General features: G+C 40.3%; 1 protein-coding gene across 2 annotated transcripts; it reads right to left on the minus strand.

The window, feature by feature from the left end:
* Positions 1 to 16,470: 16,470 nt before the first annotated feature.
* LOC110716236 (peptide-N(4)-(N-acetyl-beta-glucosaminyl)asparagine amidase-like) lies at positions 16,471 to 20,735 on the minus strand. 2 transcript variants are annotated; one of them, XM_021894850.1, is made up of 5 exons: positions 20,501 to 20,735; positions 20,168 to 20,260; positions 19,121 to 19,197; positions 17,729 to 17,863; positions 16,471 to 16,613 (listed from the first exon to the last, which is right to left on the minus strand). In XM_021894850.1, the coding sequence occupies exons 2-5, from the start codon at positions 20,168 to 20,170 to the stop codon at positions 16,499 to 16,501; spliced, it is 330 nt and encodes a 109-aa protein (XP_021750542.1). In that variant the 5' UTR covers positions 20,171 to 20,260; positions 20,501 to 20,735; the 3' UTR covers positions 16,471 to 16,498. The 2 variants fall into 2 exon arrangements, with proteins under 2 accessions (XP_021750542.1, XP_021750543.1); XM_021894851.1 differs by lacking the exon at positions 16,471 to 16,613 and adding an exon at positions 16,629 to 17,626.
* Between the last annotated feature and the right edge of the window lie 2,786 nt (positions 20,736 to 23,521).

Raw genomic sequence — 23,521 nt, forward strand, 5'->3', positions numbered from 1 at the left:
ACAATTCTATGTGCCCGGAACTCCCCGACAAGTTGGCCTTTTGCCTCAACTTGGTCAACTTCAAGGAGTGGGAGGAGGAACTCAGGAAAATTCTTCGGAATTGTTCCTTAGAGTACAGTCTTGACACTCCCATTCCAAGCTTCTTCTCTAAGGGAATCATGACCGATGAGGCTCATGAAGAATGGTCTTCCAATTGCAAGAAAGTCTCATGTCTTATGGCTAATTCCATCCCGGAAGATTGGAAGGAAAAGCTCTCCTTCTATTTTCCGGACATGTTCTTCAAAGGACTTGAGGACGTTATCAATATAAGAGTCACCAAGAGTGACAATGGCAACTATGATGGACTCGTGTTTGACTTGACTAGGTCACTCTCAAACATGAAAATAAATTCACCGGAAAAGGGTTGTCTTGCTAAGGAAAGGTATGTAATACCAAATTGAGACCCGGTATGCCCATTCGACCTCATGGGTATGTAATACCAAATTGAGACCCGGTATGCCCATTCGACCTCATGTGCTTAGAATGACTAGGCTCTTCAAGCACATGGAGCTTCTCGGAATCCCATTGGAGGATGAGATGGCGGGTCATGTCTTGCTTGCTTCTCTCCACTAGGGCTATGATGCTCTCAGGTAGAGCTGTCAATTCGGGTAAACAAGTCGGGTTTGGGTCGGGTAAGTGTGGGTCGGGTCATTTCGGGTTAATGCCGTAACCTATACGGGTCGGGTTCGGGTTGGGTCATGCTTGAGTCGGGTAACGTCGGGTCATACATCTTATCAGGTTGGGTCGGGTTTAGGTCGGGTTAATAACAGGTCGGGTTATATTCGGGTCGGTGAATAATAGGTCTGGTTTAATCCGGGTTTTCACGGGTTAAAACGGGTTAGGGTCATTCTCGGGTTCAAGTCGGGTTCGGTTCAAGTCAATAATTTGCGGGTTATAATCAGGTCGGATCATTCTCGGGTTTGAGTCGGGTTCGGTTCAAGTCAACAATTTGCGGGTTACAATCAGGTCGGGTCATTTACAAGTCGGGTCATGTTCGGGTTCAAGTCGGGTTTGGTTCAAGTAAAAAAATTGCAGGTTATAATTAGGTTGGATCATTTCCAAGTCAGGTCATGTTCGGGTTCAGGTCTCAAATATTGGGTTAATCTGGGTATCAGGTTGATTTCAGGTCGGGTCATATCAGGTTCGGGTACATTTTTTTAATTTGGGTCGGTTTGTTAACAGTTCATGTAATGACAATCACGTTTAATCATTATCAATTACTTCATTTATTGTAAGTGAAATAATTTCAGATAAGTTTTAATTCGAGGTAATAAGTTCTAATAAGTTTAGATAAGATCTACATAATAAGTTCATATTAATTTCAATACGATAGGTTTAGTTTAGATTTTTAGAAGATAAGTTCAAACCCTATTCTAATCTATTCACATTGATTCCACTCATTTTAGGGATAACAATTTCAGATAAGTTCATATTCGAGATAACATGTTAAGATAAAATACAATAAGTTCATATAAATTCGGATAAAATAGGTTTAGTTTAGATAAGTTAAAAAACAATAATTTTTTTTTTCTAAATTTATTTTATTTGAAATTATCTAAACTTGTATTTTTTTTATAAGTTCATATCAGAGTTCACGTTTTTTTTAATGGCAGTTTTTTTTTAACATTTAAATGGCATTATTCAAAACATTTAAATAAGATTAAATAGGCAAATGAATAATAAAATTACAAATATAAAAGACCAATAAAAGCCTTTTAACAGCTCTAGTTCATGTCACTGAAAGGAATGGTGTCCTTCCAACAAGTGTATTCTTCCGATAGAGGGTTCAGAATTATTACAGAGTTAATTCTTCAGTAAGATCAAGTGATCGGAATGCCTAGGTGGAGGCCGCTTCCGATCAGTAATATCGAGGTACAATTGATATTACAACTTGATCTTAACTGAACCCCTTCGGGTCGAACCCAATCGAATCATCGATCAGAGACGACGAATTAAACCGAAAGAATTTAATGAGTCGACAGAGTTTTACGAATACAGACGTCGGATATCGAGCCTAGGTCGTCGAGGCCGAGCGTCGCAAAATCACAAGCGACAAGTACGAGCGTAGCCGTAGCACCACAATGGTCTAACCATGTGGATGCTAGGCTAGTTCGAGCTAGCATGTACCTAGCATGGCTAGGCGCAAGCCTAAGCACACTAGGTGTGCTAGGCGCACCATCGCAGCCTAGGCACACCATCGCTGACCATCGCAGCCCTAGCATCATGCCTAGGCGCTATCGTAGCCCTAGCATGATGCCTAGGCACCATCGCTGACCATCGCAGCCTAGGCGCACCATCGCAACACAACAACGTGCTTGCCTGGATGCCTAGGTGCGCATGGCAGGGCCACACACGCACCAAGCACAGCCATCGCAGTGCTAGGCACTGGCGCATGTGCATATGCGTGTGTACGTGCCTCGCACCAAGCATAGAAGTGCTAGGCACTGGATGATGCGTGCTAGTGCGAGGGTGCCTGGCAGCATCGCCCAGCATGCATGCTAGGCCCTAGCGTGCGTAGGCGCACTAGCAGGGCTAGCAATGCGTGTGGCGCATGTGTGTGGGGTGCAAGGCTGATGCGTAGTGCGAGGGTGGTGCGTGTGGCTGGCGAGGCAAGGGGCCAGCATGCGTGGCTCGCTAGCACCACGCATGCTGGCTATGCGAGCATGTGCGAGAGAGGCGAGAGCCAGCACCAGCACCAGCACGCACCAGCGCCTAGCACTAGCACTAGCACGCACCAGCGCCAAGCATCGCCGAGCACCAAGCATGCACTACCTGGCTGGGATGCGAGGCTGCTGGCTGGGCTGGTGCTAGCTGGCTGGGCTGGTGCTAGCTGGTGTGCTAGCTGGCAGCAGCCCAGCAGCCCCTTGCTTAGGGTGGTTTTGTGAGGGGTGGGGACCAAGGCTTGGGCAAAGCCTTGGGGAGCAAGGCAATGGTCCCCCCCACCTCTTCATGGTCCTCACCTAACCTTCTCTCCCCCCTTGACACTTGTTGCATTGTGATTGAATTTAATTATTAATTTATTTTGGAAATAAATTAATTATCAAATTATTCATTCTCCCACATTGGTTGGGGAATGAAGTTCAAGGGTGCATTTCCCTATAAATCCCAAAGGCATGGTATTGGGAAATACACAACCTTGAGTGGAATTAAAAAGGCAACTCTTGTGATTAGAGTAAACCTTTGATTCGTAAAACTCATAGTTTTGTTTTGTCCAGGTTTTGACTAACCTTCAAGACTTGGGACGCTCGGGTCGAGTCGAGGGTACGATCCGTCGGAGATCTCGTAGTTTCGGGATTTTGAAGTAAGAGCTCTTCCGGAGCATGCAACAAAGGTATAATTCTTATTCTTAGTCTTGTTTTATTTAGTTTACTATGCTTGTTAATTGCTTTAATTAAGGGGCGGGTCTTGGGGGGTTTCCTTCCGCGTAGTGTCGGGTCACTACGAAACCCTACAGCGGTATCGGAGCCACGCTCCTTTTAATTTTTGCAATTATTTTTAATTAAGGTGTTTTAAAAGAGTTTATTTTTCTGGTTCATCTTCTTCTAATTAGATTAGATGCTCGTTTTATTTAATTTTAAAACTCGGTTTTATTCTCGATTTGGCTGTCGAACCCAGATTTTGGCTCAAAAATAGTGATTTTTGGGTGTAATCGACATTCAGGAACAGATTCAACTCTTTTAAGGGCTGTCCAGAAGCCAAATTCGAACCAGAAACCCATTTTTTCTGGGGTTTTTCGTTTTTCAACGAAAATTTTAATTCTTTTTAAGCCTTGTTTAATGCAAGCATTACAAGGTAAGATTAAATGCACATTTGCATTACTAATCTACTGGTTTTAAAATTATCCTTAAGCATAATAATGGAGTTTTTATTAGTGCTTAAGTTGATATACCTTTTTTCACATAAACTTGTTCTTCACAAATTTTGCAAATAAATTGCAATAAAATGTGAAAGCTTGTTGTGAACTTGTAATTTTAAGTTCCTATAATGTTAAAGTTCTAATCTTTAAAGGTTTAAATGATTGGAACCCTAACCCTAAATTCCATGTTGAACAAAGTTTGGATTTTTCATGTTTGGTTGATTAAAATCCATCAAGTTCAAATACTTGTGAGTAAAATTTGATTAATCTTCATATTGGAAGATGTAATCTTGGTATTTTACAGAAGTATGAAAGTTGGAAAAATTTTCATTAGATGATTAGTTTATTTTTCCAACTCCCTTTTGTCCAATCCATTATTAATTTGCACATTGGCAAGATTAATTATGGACATAGCTCATTTTATTTTAAGCATAAAGTAAGACCTAATTTTGTTCAAAATAATTTTTTTTTGGATAATTTAGGCTTGTGCACCAATAAAAATAAGTTTATTTAAGTCTTATTTTATTTTATTTTATTTTTCCTCAAATTAATTCTAAAATGTAATTTAGAATTAAATTTTGTCACACACAAATTGGAATTAAGTTCCGAGAAATGGCACTTAAATCAAGGCAAAAAACACCCAAGCGCCACCAAGGCTAGCCGGGCTGACTAGCAGCCCACATGTGGCTGTCTATGGTGCGCACATGGGGTGCCATGATGATGTTGTGCGCTGCTGTATGGCGGGGAGGCTTGGGGCTGAGTGCGTGGAACAGTGGCAAGGGGCTGGCTTGCGTGGGGATGCTGCTTGGCAGCATGGCAGCAAGCACCAGCCCAGCGCACCACTTGCTGGCAGGCGCCAGCTTGCTAGCCAGCATGCGTAGCATGCCTGGCAGGCTGCTGGTGCTAGCAGCGTGTCTTGCTGTGCTGGGCGCAGCATGCTAGCATCTCGCACCACAGCACAAGGCATAGGCTGCCTAGCAGCCATGGTGCGCACCCACCAAGCACTTGCGTGGGATTTTTGCTTGATTTTGAGCTATACGATTTTGCGAAAATTTTGACGTTTTAATAATTTTAAGTAATTATTTTAACGAGGTTAGACCTCGGTTTTTCCGGCTTTTGCAAAAAAAAAATTGATTTTGACAAATTATGGGTTATGCCGACTTAATTAATCGGATTAATTAAGTATGGATGCGGAATTTAGTGGGAGCTTAATTAATTGCGTGAGCCTTTTGTGTTTAGAAATAAAGGATTAAACAACTTTGACTAGTTTTAATTAGGCGCGTTAATTGGATTAACCACCTAAGTTAGTTACTAGTTTTGTGTGTTTAATTATGTATTTCGTAAAATTTGCATGTCGCCATTCACAAATAGTGAATGGGTGAATGGAAGATTGTTTTCAAAACAAGTTATTGAAAATGGCAACTAGTGGGGCCCGACTAGGATAGAAAATACGGACTGCGTTCCGTTATGTATTTTTGTAAATCTAAATACGGTTTGCGAACCGTTAAGTATTTTTGTACTATTAGATTAATCTTAGTCGTTCTATCTAGTTTATTTTATTTTGGCCAAGATGTCTCAAGACGGCGTTTCGATGAAGACGAGCCAAAATGAAGACCCATGGAAATTGAAGATTTCAAGGGGTCATGCTAGTTGCCAAATGCATCTATTTTTATGCTTTATATATATATTTTGTTATTATATATGATTGCTAGATGCATGTCTAGGATTTCTATATGTTGCGACGATTAGTTAAGTTCACTTAAATCAACCAACATAGAAACCCTAGGTCCCTTAATAAATATTGAGCTAAAATTTGCCGTTTCAAGAACAACACTTACCGAACAAATGCGCGTACGTGATGGACTACGCCAAAGCGAGACATCACTACTTCCCTAGGAACGTAAGGTATACTAGGTATACAAGTTGTCTTGGTTAATCTCAACGATATCAGTAAGGAGTCCTTAGATGTCGTGGCAAAAGAGATAAAATGTCAAGGATGCATTAGATGCGACATTTTATCAAACCGAGAGTAGCTTGGAGCTATTAGCAATTGGATTGCTTACCTTAAGATATTTAATGATTAAGACAAGCCAAAGCATGCTTAACCATTTCTTGATCTTTGGGATCTCGGAATCATTTTATTCTCGCCCAAAGGGACAATTTTATAAATGCGTGGATAAAATGCTCAATAAGATTGAAAATATTCATGAACATTTTAAATTTCAACTTATTGATTTATGAATGGTTTTTCACTTCAAATTCTTTCGATTGTAGAACCATGTCTGCAAGTAACTCAAACAACAACTAATTCTCTTTGCGCTCAATTCTCGACAAGGAGAAGTTGAGCGGGCCAAACTTTCTTGATTGGCAAAGAAATCTGCGCATCGTATTAATGCAAGAGCAAAAGGAATACGTCCTTGATGAGGAAATGCGCGACGCTCCCAATGAGGAGGTCACTCAGGCTGCCCTTAACCAATGGCAAAGTGCCAATCGAGATGTCAAATGCATCATGTTGGCCACTACGTCTCCGAACCTTCAAAAGACTTTCTTTGAAAAGGAGACGGCTTTTGAGATCTTTTCTGAGATTCAGAATATGTTTCAAGAGCAGGCCCGAACTGAAAGGTTCGAAACCCACAGGCAGATCCTTGAGAGCAAGCTCAAAAAAGGAGAGCCAGTCAGCCCGCATGTCCTCAAAATGATTGGATAATTTGAGAACATGGAAAGGCTTGATGCTGGGTATTCAACCGAGATGGCAATTGACATCATTCTCCACTCACTTCACAAATGCTATGATCAGTTCAAAATGAACTATAATATGCATAGTATGGAGAAAACCCTCACCGAGCTTCATTGTATGTTGAAGCAAGCCGAGCAAACCCTCAAGGATGAGGGCAAGCATGACATGCTCATGGTGAGGAAGGGCAAGCCATTCAAACGTCCGGGAAAAAAGAAGAGCTTTAAAGGGAAAAAGAAGAAGTTCCCGCCTAAGTCCAAATCTGCCAAGGGCAGCAAGGACAAAAAGGCAGCCTCTTCTGAATCTGATTCTGAATGTTTCTACTGCAAGAAGAAGGGACATTGGAAACGGGACTGCCTCAAATTCAAGGAAGATAAGAAGAACGGCAACGTTGCTTCTTCATTAGGTATTTTCGTTATAGACTTAAACTTCGCTAGCAAAACATCGTGGGTATTAGATACCGGATGTGGCTCACACCTTTGTTCCAATGCTCAGGGACTAAGGATAAATAGGAGGCTAGAGAAGGGAGAGGTCGAGCTTCGGGTCGGCAATGGAGCAAGGATGTCTGCTGTCTCCGTTGGAACTCTCAGTTTGTCTTTGCCCCCAGGGCTTATTTTAGAACTTGAAAACTGCTATCATGTTCCAAGAGTGACCAAAAACATTATTTCAATATCGGCGTTGGACGCCAAAGGATTCGAATTTCGAATCAAAAACAATAGTTGTTTTATTTACTTTGATAATGTTTTATATGGTAAGGCACATTCAGAAAATGGTCTTTATGTGCTTTCACTAGACAAACAGGTTTATAACATCGATAATACTGCCAAAAGGGCTAAGACCATCGAGTCAAATCAAACCTACTTGTGGCATTGTCGTCTTGGCCATATTAACATCAAACGCATCAAGAAACTTCTTCAAGAAGGTGTTCTTAACTCATTCGACTTAGAGCCGTTTGAAAATTGTGAAGGATGTCTATTAGGCAAGATGATAAAACAACCATTCTCCAAGTTGGGAGAAAGGGCAAGTGACTTATTAGGTCTAATACACACGGATGTATGTGGACCAATGAGTACACCCGCAAGACAAGGTTACCGATATTTCATCACTTTCACCGACGATTTTAGTAGATATGGCTATATCTACTTAATGTCGAATAAATCTGAATCCTTTGGGAAATTCAAAGAATTTCAGAAAGAAGTTGAAAATCAACTTGGCAAAAAAATTAAAGCACTTCGATCGAATTGAGTTGTAGTCATGGATGGTGATGAGCTAGCGACATACAAGCAAGCTATGACGAGCCCCGACTCTGCAAAATGGAAAGAGGCCATGAGATTCGAGATGGACTCCATGTCTGAAAATCAAGTCTAAGACTTGGTGAATTTGCCCGAGGGTTATACACCCATTGGTTGCAAATGGATCTTCAAAGTGAAGACAGACAAGGATGGAAATATATCGATATACAAAGCTAGACTGGTGGCAAAAGGTTATAGACAAATCCACGGGATTGACTATGATGAAACTTTTTCACCAGTTGCAATGCTAAAATCCGTCCGGATCATCCTAGCGATTGCTGCATATTACGATTATGAAATATGGCAGATGGATGTCAAAACCGCCTTCCTAAATGGAATTTTGGAAGAAACTGTCTATATGACACAGCCAAAAGGTTTTGTTAATCCAGGCAACGCTGGAAAGGTTTGCAAGCTGAAGAAGTCCATTTATGGACTGAAGTAACCAGCAGAAGTTGGAATCTGCTATTTGATGATTCCATTAGCAAGTTTGGTTTTATCAAGAATCCAGATGAATCTTGTGTATACAAGAAGGTCAGTGGGAGTGATATTGCATTCCTAGTCCTGTATGTCGATGACATACTTCTCATTGGAAATAGCACAAAATTACTGGAGTCCGTAAAGGGCTGGTTGGGAAAGTGCTTTTCAATGAAGGACTTAGGAGAGGCACAATACATATTGGGCATCAAGATATACAGAGATAGATCTAAAAGGATGATTGGATTAAGCCAGAGTACTTACATTGATAAGGTACTGGCTCGATTCAACATGGAGAATGCCAAGAGAGGGCATTTACCCATGTCCCATGGCATAACTCTCAGCAAGAAACAGTGTCCACAGACACCTGTTGAGCGAGAAAGAATGAATCAGATCCCATATGCTTCGCTGATCGGATCGATCATGTATGACATGATATGTACAAGGCCAGATGTATCGTATGCCTTGAGTGCAACGAGCCGATACCAATCAAACCTAGGTTAGGCACATTGGACTGCGGCCAAGAATATCCTAAAGTACCTGAAAAGGAACAAGGATAAATTCCCGGTGTATGGAGGCCACAAAGAACTGGTTGTTGAAGGTTACACCGACGCTAGCTTCCAGACTGACAGAGACGACTTCAAGTCACAGTCAGGGTACATATTTTGCCTAAATGGAGGAGCGTTTAGCTGGAAGAGTGCCAAGCAGAGCACCACTGCAGACTCTACAACTGAAGCCGAGTACTTGGCCGCTTCAGAAGCTGCCAAGGAAGCTGTTTGGATTCGCAAGTTCATTAGCGAACTTGGTGTTGTACCCTCAATTAAGGGGCCGATAGACCTCTATTGTGATAACAATGGAGCTATCGCTCAGGCCAGGGAGCCGAGAGAGCACCAGAAGGTCAAACACGTGCAAAGGCGATTTCACGTGATAAGGGAATGGAAATTCGAAGGTGAAATCAGAATTTGTAAGATTTGCACAGATGACAATGTGGCTGATCCTTTGACTAAACCGCTGCCTTAGGTGAAACACAACAAACACATTCAGGCGATGGGAATCAAGCATGTTGGAGACTGGCTTTGAAATTCCTTGTACATGTGTTTTAATTGAATACGATTTTTAATGTAAGACACTGTAATGAAACCATTCATTTATGGAGTAATTAATTTTTTGCAAAATTATCATTCACTCCATTAATATTTAATTGTGGTTTAGAATTAAATAATGAGTCCATTCGATTTACGAAAATATTCAAAACAGGGTATCAAGACCATGTCTTGGATAAAGAAACACCTGTTAAGTGAACATTGAATATTAAAATCGAAAATTGTCCCTAATCGAGGTCATCTAACGGATGGACGATTGATGACCGCCATAGATTAGTGTGTAGTATGATTTACAGTACCGTTTCTTGTGCTGCGAGGACGTGACAGTCATAAATCATTTGCACAGGTACAGTTTGGAACTGTACTGGATAAGACCTATGAGAGTACTTTAAGAAATTTCAAAATTGTCATAAGTACATTTCTCATTATGACTATCGGAACCTGTTTCCTCCGACCATGAGTATTGTGAAGTTTTCTTGTTTGAGTACTAGACACTTTGATGTTTCCTAACGTCTGCCGTAACTGGGGATCATAACGGGAACACTCGGGAGACTAAGTCCTCTTAGTAAGAGGAACTTACAATGAAAGACTGGGATTGTCCCCCTATTAACAATAGGGAAAATGTTTTGTTGTTTACAAGGCCGCTCGAAGAGCGAGACTGTGAAAATGCATGGTCGTGCTTAGATGGATTTTAGAAATCATCTGCTTATTGACAGTCGAACTCAGAGATCGAGAAACACTTCTGAACGTAATAAGGATGACGATGAATCTTACCTTATAGTTCACGAAGAAACATTAAGAGACATAGGAAATGGGCTATACACTGTATGCACACTTGTCCGGAAGGACAAGTGGGAGATTGAAAGGAATGGTGTCCTTCCAACAAGTGTATTCTTTCGATAGAGGGTTCAGAATTATTACAGAGTTAATTCTTCAGTAAGATCAAGTGATCGAAATTCCTAGGAGGAGGTCGCTTCCGACCAGTAATATCGAGGTACAATTGATATTACAGCTTGATCTTAACTGAACCCTTCGGGTCAAACCCAATCGAATCACCGATCCGAGACGACGAATTAATCCGAAAGGATTTAATGAGTCGACAGTGTTTTACAAATACAGACGTTGGATATCGAGCCTAGGGCGTCCAGGCCGAGCGTCGCAAAATCACAAGCGACAAGTACGACCGTAGCCGTAGCACCACAATGGTCTAACCATGTGGATGCTAGGCTAATTCGAGCTAGCATGCACCTAGCATGGCTAGGCGCAAGCCTAAGCGCACTAGGTGTGCTAGGCGCACCACGCAGCCTAGGCACACCATCGCTGACCATCGCAGCCCTAGCATCATGCCTAGGCGCTATCGCAACCCTAGCATGATGCCTAGGCACCATCGCTGACCATCGCAGCCTAGGCGCACCATCGCAACACAGCAGCGTGCTTGCCTGGATGCCTAGGTGCGCATGGCAGGGCCACACACGCACCAAGCACAGCCATCGCAGTGCTAGGCACTGGCGCATGTGCATGTGCGTGTGTACGTGCCTCGCACCAAGCATAGCAGTGCTAGGCATTGACTGATGTGTGCTAGTGCGAGGGAGCCTGGCAGCATCGCCCAGCACGCATGCTAGGCCCTAGCGTGCGTAGGCGCACTAGCAGGGCTAGCAATGCGTGTGGCGCATGTGTGTGGGGTACAAGGCTGGTGCGTAGTGCGAGGGTGGTGTGTGTGGCTGGCGAGGCAAGGGGCCAGCATGAGTGGCTCGCTAGCAGCACGCATGCTGGCTATGCGAGCATGTGCGAGAGAGGCGAGGGCGCACGCACCAGCGCCTAGCACTAGCACTAGCACGCACCAGCGCCAAGCATCGCCCAGCACTAAGCATGCACTGCCTGGCTGGGATGCGAGGCTGCTGGCTAGGGGGCTGGTGCTAGCTGGCACTGCTAGTTGGCGTGCTAGCTGGCAGTAGCCCAGCAGCCCCTTACTTAGGGCGGTTTTTTGAGGGGTGGGGACCAAGGCTTGGGCAAAGCCTTGGGGAGCAAGGCAATGGTCCCCCCCACCTCTTTATGGTCCTCACCTAACCTTCTCTCTCCCCTTGACACTTGTTGCATTATGATTGAATTTAATTATTAATTTATTTTGGAAATAAATTAATTATCAAATTATTCATTCTCCTACATTGGTTGGGGAATGAAGTTCAAGGGTGCATTTCCCTATAAATACCAAAGGCATGGTATTGGGAAATACACAACCTTGAGTGGAATTAAAAAGGCAACTCTTGTAATTAGAGTAAACCTTTTTTTTCGTAAAACTCATAGTTTTGTTTTGTCCGGTTTTTGACTAACCTTCAAGACTTGGGACGCTCGGGTCGGGTCGAGGGTACGATCCGTCGGAGATCTCGTAGTTTCGGGATTTTGAAGTAAGAGCTCTTCGGGAGCGAAGCACGCAACAAAGGTATAATTCTTATTCTTAGTCTTGTTTGATTAAGTTTATTATGCTTGTTAATTGCTTTAATTAAGGGGCGGGTCTTGGGGGGTTTCCTTCCGCGTAGTGTCGGGTCACTACGAAACCCTACAGTCACCACTTTCTTGAGTCCAGACTAGTCAAGTCATAATCGGGTACAGGTAAATTATTTAGGTCAGATTATCATCTGGTCATTGTCATATACTCATGCTTGCATTTAATCATTATCACGTTCAATTCAGTCATTATCCGAAATTATTTTTTTTAACTTTTTTTTCTTTGATTTTTTTTATTTTTTATTTTTATTTATAAAATATAAGATAAAACAAACAAGCTTAAGATCAAATAGTATTTGTAAACCGTAATTGACTACATTAATGCACATGCATCTACAAAGTAGTAGTATTCGTATACCATAATTGCTTAATTGAAATATAGAATGAACTTGCACCTAAAAAGTAGTAGTATTCGTAAATCATAATTACTAAATTTAAAAAAAGATTGCACATGCATCCAAAAAGTAGTGGTATTCATAATTTTTTATAGGTTTTTATGAGACATATAAATTGTATTACATTTGATAGTAGAGAATTTTATTGAAAATATTTGAATAAGCTTAAATAGGAAAATAACTCATAGAATTAGGGAAAAAAAGATATGACGTAATCCTAGATTGCTAGTTAATTTCGGGTCAATAACAAGTCGGGTTCGGGTCGGGTTAGGGACAGATCGGGTTGAATTCCAGGTCGGGTTAGTAATAGGTCGGGTTTAATTCGGGTCGGGTTAGGAATAGGTCGGGTTGAATTCAGGCCGGGTTAAAATCGGGTTTTGACGTGTTAAAACGGGTTTGGGTCAATTTCGGTTCAGGTCGGGTTTGGTTCAAGTCAATATTTTACGGGTTATATTCGGGTCGGGTCATCTCCAGGTCGGTTCATGTTCGGGTTCGGGTCTCAAATAATCGGGTGGGCTCAGGGTATTATCTCGGCAAAGAAACAGTCCATCCCTTGACCTTCAACCTTTCTGCAGCCAGGAAATAACCGTTAACTCGGGTCTAGGGTTGGTTTCAGGTCGGGTCATCATTTTTCCGGGTTTAGATGGGTCGGTTAATAATCGGGTTCGGGTCGGTATTTCGGGTCGGGCTAGCTTTTGACAGCTCTACTCTCAGGGCACATATAGCTGCGGAAGAGGAGACTCACTCTTTAAGAGTTGTGGTAGAGCGGCTTCTCCGAGCCACCTCTCATGGAGCAAGCAAAAGACCCTTAAAGAAGAAGGTCAAACTGAAGATGCGTTGCTTCTATTGTGGTGAACAAGGTCACTACAAACGAGAATGCAAGATCTTTCGCAAGGATGAAGAGGAGAGGAATGTGGCACCTGCCTCAGGTATCTTCCTTAACACTTGTATAAAAGCTATTCATAGGTATTGGATACCAAATATGACTCACTTTGCGTTGCCTTTATTTTTTTTTTTTCAGGAACCAAGTGAGAGGGCTTCACAAGTGGATGTGCAACTACGAGCGGACGACGAAGATGGTCTTTTGGTCGTGCTTGTAGGCACATTTATTTTGTCTATAACTTGTAATTAAACTAATCTTAGTTTCATCATGCTTTTGAACATACTATGATCAATGGTGTTGGACACCAAGTTGTTTTGATCATAAGACTTTGACAATAGTTGTTTCAAAATGTCTTATTTATATATGTTCAATGGAAATTGCATGTTTTTACATATAATTAGACAAATGTTGATACCGCTGACAATACTAAGACAATTCATAGTAGATATGGTTGTCTACCTTATGTCGAATAAATCTGAATCCTTTGAGAAATTCAAAGAATTTCAGAGTGAAGTTGAGAATCAACTTGGCAAGAAGATAAAAGCACTTCGATCGGATCGAGGTGGCGAATATTGGAGCCATGAATTCGACGATCACTTGAAAGAAAATGGTATTCTTTCAGAGCTGACACCTCTTGGAACTCCTCAATGGAATGAAGTATCCGAAAGGAGAAATCGAACCTTGTTAGACATGGTTTGATCAATGATGGGTCTTAGTGAACTTCCTATCTCTTTATGAGGACATGCGTTACTAACTGCGGCACCAACACTGAACCGTGCTCCGTCAAAAGCTATCGAAATGACTCCATATGAATTATGGACTAAGAAACCTCCAAGGTTGTCTTTTCTTAAGATTTGGGGTTGCGAAGCATATGTCAAGAGATTAATTTCTGACACACTTCACCCAAAATCGGACAAGTGTTTCTTTGTGGGCTACCCAAAAGAAACCAAAGGGTATTACTTCTACAATATATCCGAGAAAAAAGTGTTTGTTGCTCGTGATGGTGTCTTTTTGGAGAAAGAACACCTTTCCAAAATGACAAGTGGGAGGAAAATCGAACTCGACGAAGTTCGAGAGGACTAGCAACAATGTTAACCTGATAAAACTGACAATCAAAATGCTTTAGAAGCAGTTGATAAGATTGGTCAAAATCAAACAGACAATGTAAATGCTCAGCCTATTACCCTTCATAGATCGCAATACCCAAGATCTCAACCAGACAGGTACCTTGGTATTGTCTTAACCAAAGATCAGGACATCCTAGTCATGGATGGAGATGAGCCAGCGACATACAAACAAGCTATGACGAGCCCCAACTCTGCTAAATGGCAAGAGGCCATGAAATCTGAGATGGACTCCATGTCTAAAAATCAAGTCTGGGACTTGGTAAATTTGCCCGAAGGTTATACACCCATCGGTTGCAAATGGATTTTCAAATTGAAAACAGACAAAGATGGAAATGTATCAGTATACAAAGCTAGACTGGTGGCAAAAGGTTACAGGCAAATCCATGGGATTTATGATGAACCTTTTCGCCAGTCGCAATGCTTAAGTCCGTCCGGATCATCCTAGAGATTGCTGCATATTACGATTACGAAATATGGCAAATGGATGTCAAAACCGCCTTCCTTAATGGGATTTTGGAAGAAACTGTGTATATGACACAGCCGGAAGGTTTTGTTGATCCAAACAACGCTGGAAAGGTATGCAAGCTTAAGAAGTCCATTTATGGACTAAAGCATTCAAGCAGAAGTTGGAATCTGCGATTTGATGAAGCCATCAGTAAGTTTGGTTTTATCAAGAATCCAGATGAGTCTTGTGTTTACAAGAAGGTCAGTGGGAGTGACATCGCATTCCTAGTCCTATATGTCAATGACATATTGCTCATTGGAAACAGCACAAAATTACTAGAGTCTGTAAAGGGCTGGCTAGGAAAGTGCTTTTCAATGAAGGACTTAGGAGAGGCACAGTACATATTGGGCATCAAGATCTATAGGGATAGATCTAAGAGGATGATTGGATTGAGCTAGAGTACTTACATTAATAAAGTACTGGCACGATTCATCATGGAGAATGCCAAGAGAGGGCACCTACCCATGTCCCATGGCGTAACTCTCAGCAAGAAACAGTGTCCACAGACATCTGTTGAGCGGATGAGAATGAATCAGATTCCATATGCTTCGCTAATTGCATCGATCATGTATGCCATGATATGTACTAGGCTTGATGTCTCTACTACATTTTTTATATATTGCAACCCTCAAAGCCGTTGCATTAGGCGTCAAAATCCGTGGTATTAGGCCTAATGCAACGACCATGTACCGTGGCATCAGCTAGCGTTGCAATAGGTCTAATGCAACGGCAAATGACACCTAATGCCACGGCATCAATGAGTCGTGGCGTTAGATCAATACGTATTGCAACGGCAACATTATTGCCGTGGCAATAGCTATAATACCTAATGCCATGGTTTCCTATACCTAATGCCACGGTGCATATACCCTATTGCCACGGTTCACTATGCCTAATGTCACACAATGCATATACCCTAATGCCACGGTTCACTATACCTTATAATAATAATAATAATAACAATAACAATAACAATAACAATAACAATAACAATAACAATAACAATAATAATACAATTAATATAAGAATTTTTTTAAAAAAAATTAGAATTTTATTAATTTGAATTCAAAGTTTGTACATTGTTACCTATAAGGAAAATTACAAAATTCAATTAGAATTTTATTAATATGCATTCAAAGTCTTTGCTTGCTTCTGCTTTGCAGCTCTGTGTGTGCAAGCTACTGTTGGGGCTGTTCTGGTTTTGTCCAGCCTGTTGCTGGTTGCAGGTGCTGCCACTGGTGTACTGGTGATGGCTGTTGATGCTGGATTCTATTGCTGTGGCATTGCCGGTCTTCAGCTAGAGTCAGCTGCTCCTTGTCTATCTACTGGTTCTGCCACAGCCTGCTTTCTCCAGCCTGTTGCTGCTGATATCTGTTGCTGGTGCTTGCTGTTCCTGTATTGCTGGTGCTGTGTTGCTGGAATGCTGTTGAGGTGTTGCTGGCGTGGCTTGCTGGTTTTGGCCTGCAGGTCCTTGCTGTTGGTTATGTCTGCTGCTGTTTCTGCCAGCTGTTGTTTCTGCTGTGTTTCTGCTGCCCAAGCTACTGCTTCTGCTCAGACTGACAGTTGGGTGCAGGTAATGCAATAGTCATTCTGGAGCTGAATTTTGTAGTTGGGCTATACTGCTTATGCCACAGGTGCCTGTTCTAGCTTGGTGCCGGTGCTGGCTGGTTGTTCTGCTGTTGCTGTGTGGCTGTCTAGTGCTGGATGATCAGACAAGAAACTTAATGAGGTGTATAGTCAGATCAGTTAGTCATTATACCAAGTTGTTGTAGTAATTTGTACACAAGTCTAATTAGTGCTACTTGGCAAGTATATATAGAGGTGTAGCAACAACTATTTTAAGAACTAAAACCCATAACACAACATCAAACTATTTCCAAAGCTTCCCAAAATCAAATCTGAGGAAGTTCTTGAAGGAGATAAGTCAGATAACAGAAAAGGACACCCCTACTTCCCTACCTAATAACTAGAACTGTTGTCTCCCAAATAATCACCATCATTTTGTAAATCCATCAATCATTTGCAGTTTTTATACATCTTAAACTAAAATCGAGTTACTAAGCATAATCTATAGTTCAACACAATAATACTCTTGATTCTAAAATACTACCAAATGTACCAATAGCTTAATATGATCACCCTAACATAACAAGCAAAACTTCCACTTTCCAAGAAAAATCACCATCGTTTAGGGATTAAATCAATAATTTAGACTTTTAATACATCCTAAACTCAAATCACATCGTTATTGGTTCATGATTTTTTCATTTAGCTATTTAACAATGGTGAGCCCCATACCGGTTTTCTCTCCTCTCCCCATTTCTCTCCTACTCTGACTAACATACTAAAAATTAAAAATTCCCTCGATTTTTTTTTTTTTTTTTATTTATTTATTTTTTTAAGAAAACAATTCCTGTAGTTGTTATGTACGGGTGACATTTTTACAACATTGTGAGGGAAAACTGAATACATCTTTTTACTCAGTCTAAAACTTCTCAAGCTTGATAAATTTTGAAATAAATTCAACCCTCGTATTTGAATAAATAGATGTCAGCCAAAATCAAAGAAGTATTATAGTTGCCTCCGACCAAACTGGCACCTGTAATCAATAGTACATTTCATTGGATGTTAGCAGTTTCCTGCATATAAGTAAATACTACAAATTTGTAGCCTTAACGTCGACTTAACATCTCGGACTGACAGAAAGGTGAACCTACAAGACTCAGCATTTAATGTATACTCAGGTACTTTTCTGCCAAGGGAAGGAGGGGGAAGGGGAAGGAGGGGGGAAAGGGGGGGGGGGGGGGGTGAATACCTTATGGCGTTTGATTGTGTATGCCGCGATCCCACCCTGTACAGTTTGCGCTGGAAATAGCTATCAAATTTCTGAGACGTTTGTCTATCCAAAACATACCAATTGGATCCTCCATCACTGCTTCCTTCAACAATCCTGAAAAACATTTGCAGAAGATTGGGACGTAAATATTTACAGATACACAAAGCTTATGTTGCACAAACTTGGATGCAGTTACTCAGTTAGACATGAATTTTCTTTTTTTTCAATTGCAAAATTGCCTCATGACACACACTTTAAGGAAGCAATTAGTGAAGTTTAGCAGTCAACTTTAACACCTAATACCCTTACTTTACCCTCTTACAAGTGGTCAAATTATTTTTAAAAGTTGTTTGTTTGCCTTCTCTAATTGCTTCCTCAAAGTGAATTCTATGAAACAATGTTGCAAATTAAATTAAAAAAAATGGATGATATACATGATAGTAACATTAGTAAGGTATCAAAGGAAAAATAGTTCAAGCAACCTTTAGAATGCTCACTGTTGGTAGGTTTGTATTGCGGTTATTCTCATCTAATGGCCAAGGTTGATGTCACGTAGATATTGATAAATAAAACCGGATTTGACTATGACAACAACACATCTTATTCAACCCAGATAAAAAGATGAGGGTAGTGGGAAATATGAGGATATCAAAATCAACATATGTAATTAACACTATTAAAAGTTTCTTAGTCAAGTTAACAGTGAATGACCAAGAAACTTGCGTGTTTAATTACGAGCTCTTCATCCCTGACTCCCTGAGTCCTCCTTACCCAAGTAGTTTGCACAACTCACAACAGCTATATGTTCATTACAAAAATTTGAAGTTGAAATACATAACTCCAGCACCACCAATTCGCTTTAATAATTTGTTATGTATTTAACTTCGGAATAACTCCAATCACATTTCCAATCAAAAAGCAACTCCGATTCTCCAAATAATTGATCCATGATTACACATTATATAGAGGTGAAGTGAATTCAGTCCAAGCAAATACTCAGAAACAGAATGAGTGAATGCATTCGATGTCGGGTCATTCACTGTGGATCAATTATTTACTCTGTATTTTCCACTCTTCTATAAATACGACTATTTTTTTCAATTTTATTTATTCGAGCTATATATTGAGTCATATCAAGAAAACACAATAAACTAAACTTAACCCTATTCAGTGTGTTTATTTTACATGAAAACACAATAAACTTAACTTCAGCAATGCGTGATAACAACTGCAATGCAACCAGAAATGCAAAAACCAAGCTCAAGCACTGTCACTTTAATGCAACACAGTACAATTGCCAAAACCAAGCTCAAGCACGATTGCAGGATTATATACAGATAACTAATGAATATTAGAAAAAGAAAAGCATACAAGCTGATTGCAAATCTTCTGATCTGACTGCAAGTGATTGAATAGCTTGCCACTATAATCTTAGCATCAAGTTTATCCTGTCACATTAACCATATAATTAGTTAGGATACACTCTACAAAGGACATTATGATACTATATTATTACGTCATAGTTGTTCAAGAGATCCCACTACACCCATCTCACTCAGTTGAATGCATTGTGCCAAGTTTCTCATGGTTATAGGCTTAGTTTTGCTTGTTTCCATCAACTTAAACAGGCCTGACAAAAAACCACTCTCAGTCATCCAACGAAGTGCTATGTGTCCATTTTCTTTTAAAAAAAAAAAACACAAATGCATGATATAATACAAAGAAGCGAATTGTGGGAGTATGTACACTGGCCAAAAACTACCAATCAGACAAAAAGCTCAGCATTCAGCAACAAATAATATCCAATGAACACTTGATGAATTACAATTCATCACCTAATACAAAACCAAATTGAACCACCCCTTACGTCCTTACCTAGTCATCCCCGGAAAGGAAGAAACACTCAAGAACAAAGCTTGAAGGCTTGAAGCCTGACAATCCAGTACAATCTATCTTATATTCTCAGTAGTCAGTACATAAATCTACAAAATTAACACCACGAAACCAGCTGAACATTCCACCCAGCATACATACCAGTAGTTGATAGCAAATTCAGCAACACACATTACTCACTTATCTTGACAATTCACGTCTTTTTCCTAAGGCAAATATGGGTACTCTAAAACACAATAACCATGCTTTACATTCACATTATCACCCCCAAGTCGACACCACGAAAAAAGCTGTAATTCGAGTATTCGTATTCCACCCATCAATCATAGTTGAGAGCACTCTGGTAAAACAAATTTCTTACCTTTCCAATAAACAACATAAATCAATAATCCCAAATTACAACACAACACATTTATATCAAATTTAAATTCCTAAAACCCTAACAAACCGAAACAAAAGGGAATTACCAAAAATCATCAAAAATCGCTAAAATCAAAAAGAGATTAAAAAAAATAGAAAACTAACCATGAAAAAATGAAGAAGAAGATAGCACAAGTAGTGGACCCACCAACTTTAAGCAAGATCAACCCAATTCGTATTCCATTCATCAATTGCAAGCTGTAACAATTGCAATTGCATAATCAAATCAAAGGTTGCAGATATTACCAGAAAACCCGACTACACCGCTGTCTTTGCAAAATCAATTTACATTGACATTGTAAAAAGAACTAAACCCTAAAATTGAGTTCATGAAACTTGAAATTGATCGAATTTAAGGCAAAGAAAGTCCTAATTCAAGCAATAATGATGATGGAATAGAGAGGAGCAAAAAAAAGGAGAAAGAATTTGAGGATTTACCTCCTGCCAATAACTTATCCGAGCAATAATCAAAAGGGACTCTATAATCCAGCAGAAAAATCATAGAAGGTTAGAACGATTTAGGAGATTGCATGATGAAGAAGATAACCAAATGGATGAAGAAGATGGAGAAATGGAGAAAATGGGAAAATGGTGATGAGAAATTGAGAATGGGGAAAATGGAGAAAAAGGAGAAAGGTACTTTATGTGAGAATAGAGAATAGAGGGAAGCAAATGAAAAAAATAGAGGGAAAATGCGCGCTTCATTCGTTCTAAATTTTTTCATGATACAACATACCGTTGCAATAGCTCTCATTTTTTTAAAATTAGCTAGGCTATTGCAACGGTTCTTTACAGCCGTGGCAATAGCTCTACCTCTAAGAACATTAGTGTTAAATCCGTGGCAATAACCTACTCTATTGCAACGGCAATTAGAATACCGTTGTATTAGCCTTTATTAGGCCGTTGCATTTGGTTAAAAATGTAGTAGTGTGTAACGTACGCCTTAATTGCTACGAGCTGATACCAATCAGACCTAGGAGAGGCGCATTGGATTGTGGCCAAGAATATCCTAAAGTACCTTAAAAGGAACAAGGATAAATTCCTGGTCTATGGTGGCCACAAAGATTTGCTTATTGAAGGTTACACCGACGCTAGCTTCCAGACTGACAGAGACGACTTCAAGTCACAGTCAGGGTATGTATTTTTCCTAAATGGAGGAGCGTTTAGTTGGAAGAGTGCTAAGCAAAGCACCACTGCAGATTCTACAACTGACGCCGAATCCTTAGCAGCTTCGGAAGCAGCTAAGGAGCCAGTTTGGATTCGTAAGTTCGTCAGTGAACTTGGTGTTGTACCCTCCATCAAGGGTCCAATAGATCTCTATTGTGACAACAATGGAGCTATTGCTCAGGCCAGAGAGCCAAGAGAGCACCAGAAGGTCAAACACGTCCAAAGGCGATTTCACATGATAAGGGAATGGAAATCCGATGGTGAAATCAGAATTTGTAAGATCGGAACGGATGACTATGTGGCCGATCCTTTGACTAAACCTCTGCCTCAAGTGAAGCACAACAAGCACGTCGAGGCAATGGGAATCAAGCACATTGGAGATTGGCTTTGAATTCTATGTACATGTGTTTTAATTAAACTAGATGTCTTAATGTAAAACACTATGTTGAAACCATTCATTTATGGAGTAATTAATTGTTCCTGCAAAATTACTATTCACTCCATTGCTATTTAATTGTGGTTTAGAATTAAATTATGAGTCCATTCGATTTCTTAGAATATTCAAAACAGGGTATCAAGACCATGTCTTGGATAAAAAAAATCTGTTAAGTGAACATTGAATATTTAAATCGAAAATTATCCCTAATCGAGGTCATTTAACTGATGGACGATTAATGACCACTGGAGATTAGTGACTAGTATGATTTACAACACCGTGTCTTGTGCTGCAAGGACATAGTAGTCATAAATCATTTGCACATGTGCTAGTTTGGAACTGCATCGGATCGACCTATGAGAGTACTTTAAGAGATTTAAAAACGTCATAAGTACATTTCTCATTATAGCTATTGGAACCTGTTTCCTCAACCATGAGTTTTGTGAAGTTCTCTTGTTTGAGTACTAGTCTCTTTGATGTTGTCAAACGTCCGCCGTAACTGGGGATTATGGTCAAGGAAAAAGGTTTCGATAGCTATAATGAGAAATATACTTACGACGATTTGTTATCTTTTAAAGTATTCTCATAGGTCTATCCGGTACAGTTCCAAACTAGAACATGTGCAAATGATTTATGACTATCATGTCCGTGTAGCACAGGAAACGGTGCTATAAATCATACTACACACTAATCTCAAGTGGTCATTAATCGTCCATCGTTTAAATGATCTTGATTAGGGATAATTTTTTATTAAAATATTCAATGTTCACTTAACAGGTGTTTCTTTATCCAAGACATGGTCTTGATACCCTGTTTTGAATATTCTCAGAAATCGAATAGACTCATTATTTAATTCTAAATAACAATTAAATAGATATGGAGTAATCATAAATTTGAAGAAAATTTAATTGCTCCAAGATTGAATGGTTCAACATAGTGTTTTACATTAAGACATCGAGTTTAATTAAAACACCTATATAGGGAAATCAAAGCCAATCTCCAATATGCTTGATTCCCATTGCCTCAACGTTCTTGTTGTGCTTCAATTGAGACAAAGTTTTAATCAGAGGATCGGCTACATTGTCGTCTGTTCCAATCTTACAAATTTTGATTTCACCCTCGGATTTCCATTCCCTTATCATGTGAAATCGCCGCTTGACATGTTTGACCTTCTGATGTTCCCTTGGCTCCTTGGTCTCAGCAATAGCTCCATTGTTATCACAATAGAGGTCTATTGGACCCTTAATTGAGGGTACAACACCAAGTTCACCAATGAACTTACGAATCCAAACTGCCTCCTTAGCTGCTTCCGAAGTTGCTAAGTATTCGGCTTCAGTTGTAGAATTTGTAGTGGTGCTCTTCTTAGCACTCTTCCAATTAAACGCTCCTCCATTAAGGTAGAATATGTACCCCGACTGCGACTTAGAGTCGTCTCTATCAGTTTGGAAGCTCGCGTTAGTATAATCTTCAACAACCAAATCATTACAGCCACCATAGACCAGGAATTTACCCTTGTTCCTTTTCAGGTGCTTTAGGATATTCTTGGCCGCAGTCCAATGCGCCTCTCCCGGGTCTGATTGGTATCGGCTCGTAGCACTCAAGGCATATGATACATCCGGCCTAGTACATATCATGGCATACATGATCGATCCAATAAGCGAAGCATATGGAATCTGATTCATTCTCTCTCGCTCATCAGGTGTCTGTGGACACTGTTTCTTGATGAGAGTTATGCCATGGGACATGGGTAGGTGCCCTCTCTTGGCCCCTTCCATGTTGAATTGTGCCAGTACCTTATCTATATAAGTACTTTGGCTCAATCCAATCATCCTCTTAGATCTATCCCTATAGATCTT

The sequence above is a fragment of the Chenopodium quinoa genome, unplaced genomic scaffold, assembly GCF_001683475.1.
Source record: "Chenopodium quinoa cultivar QQ74 unplaced genomic scaffold, ASM168347v1, whole genome shotgun sequence".
NCBI classification, from domain to species: domain Eukaryota; kingdom Viridiplantae; phylum Streptophyta; class Magnoliopsida; order Caryophyllales; family Amaranthaceae; genus Chenopodium; species Chenopodium quinoa.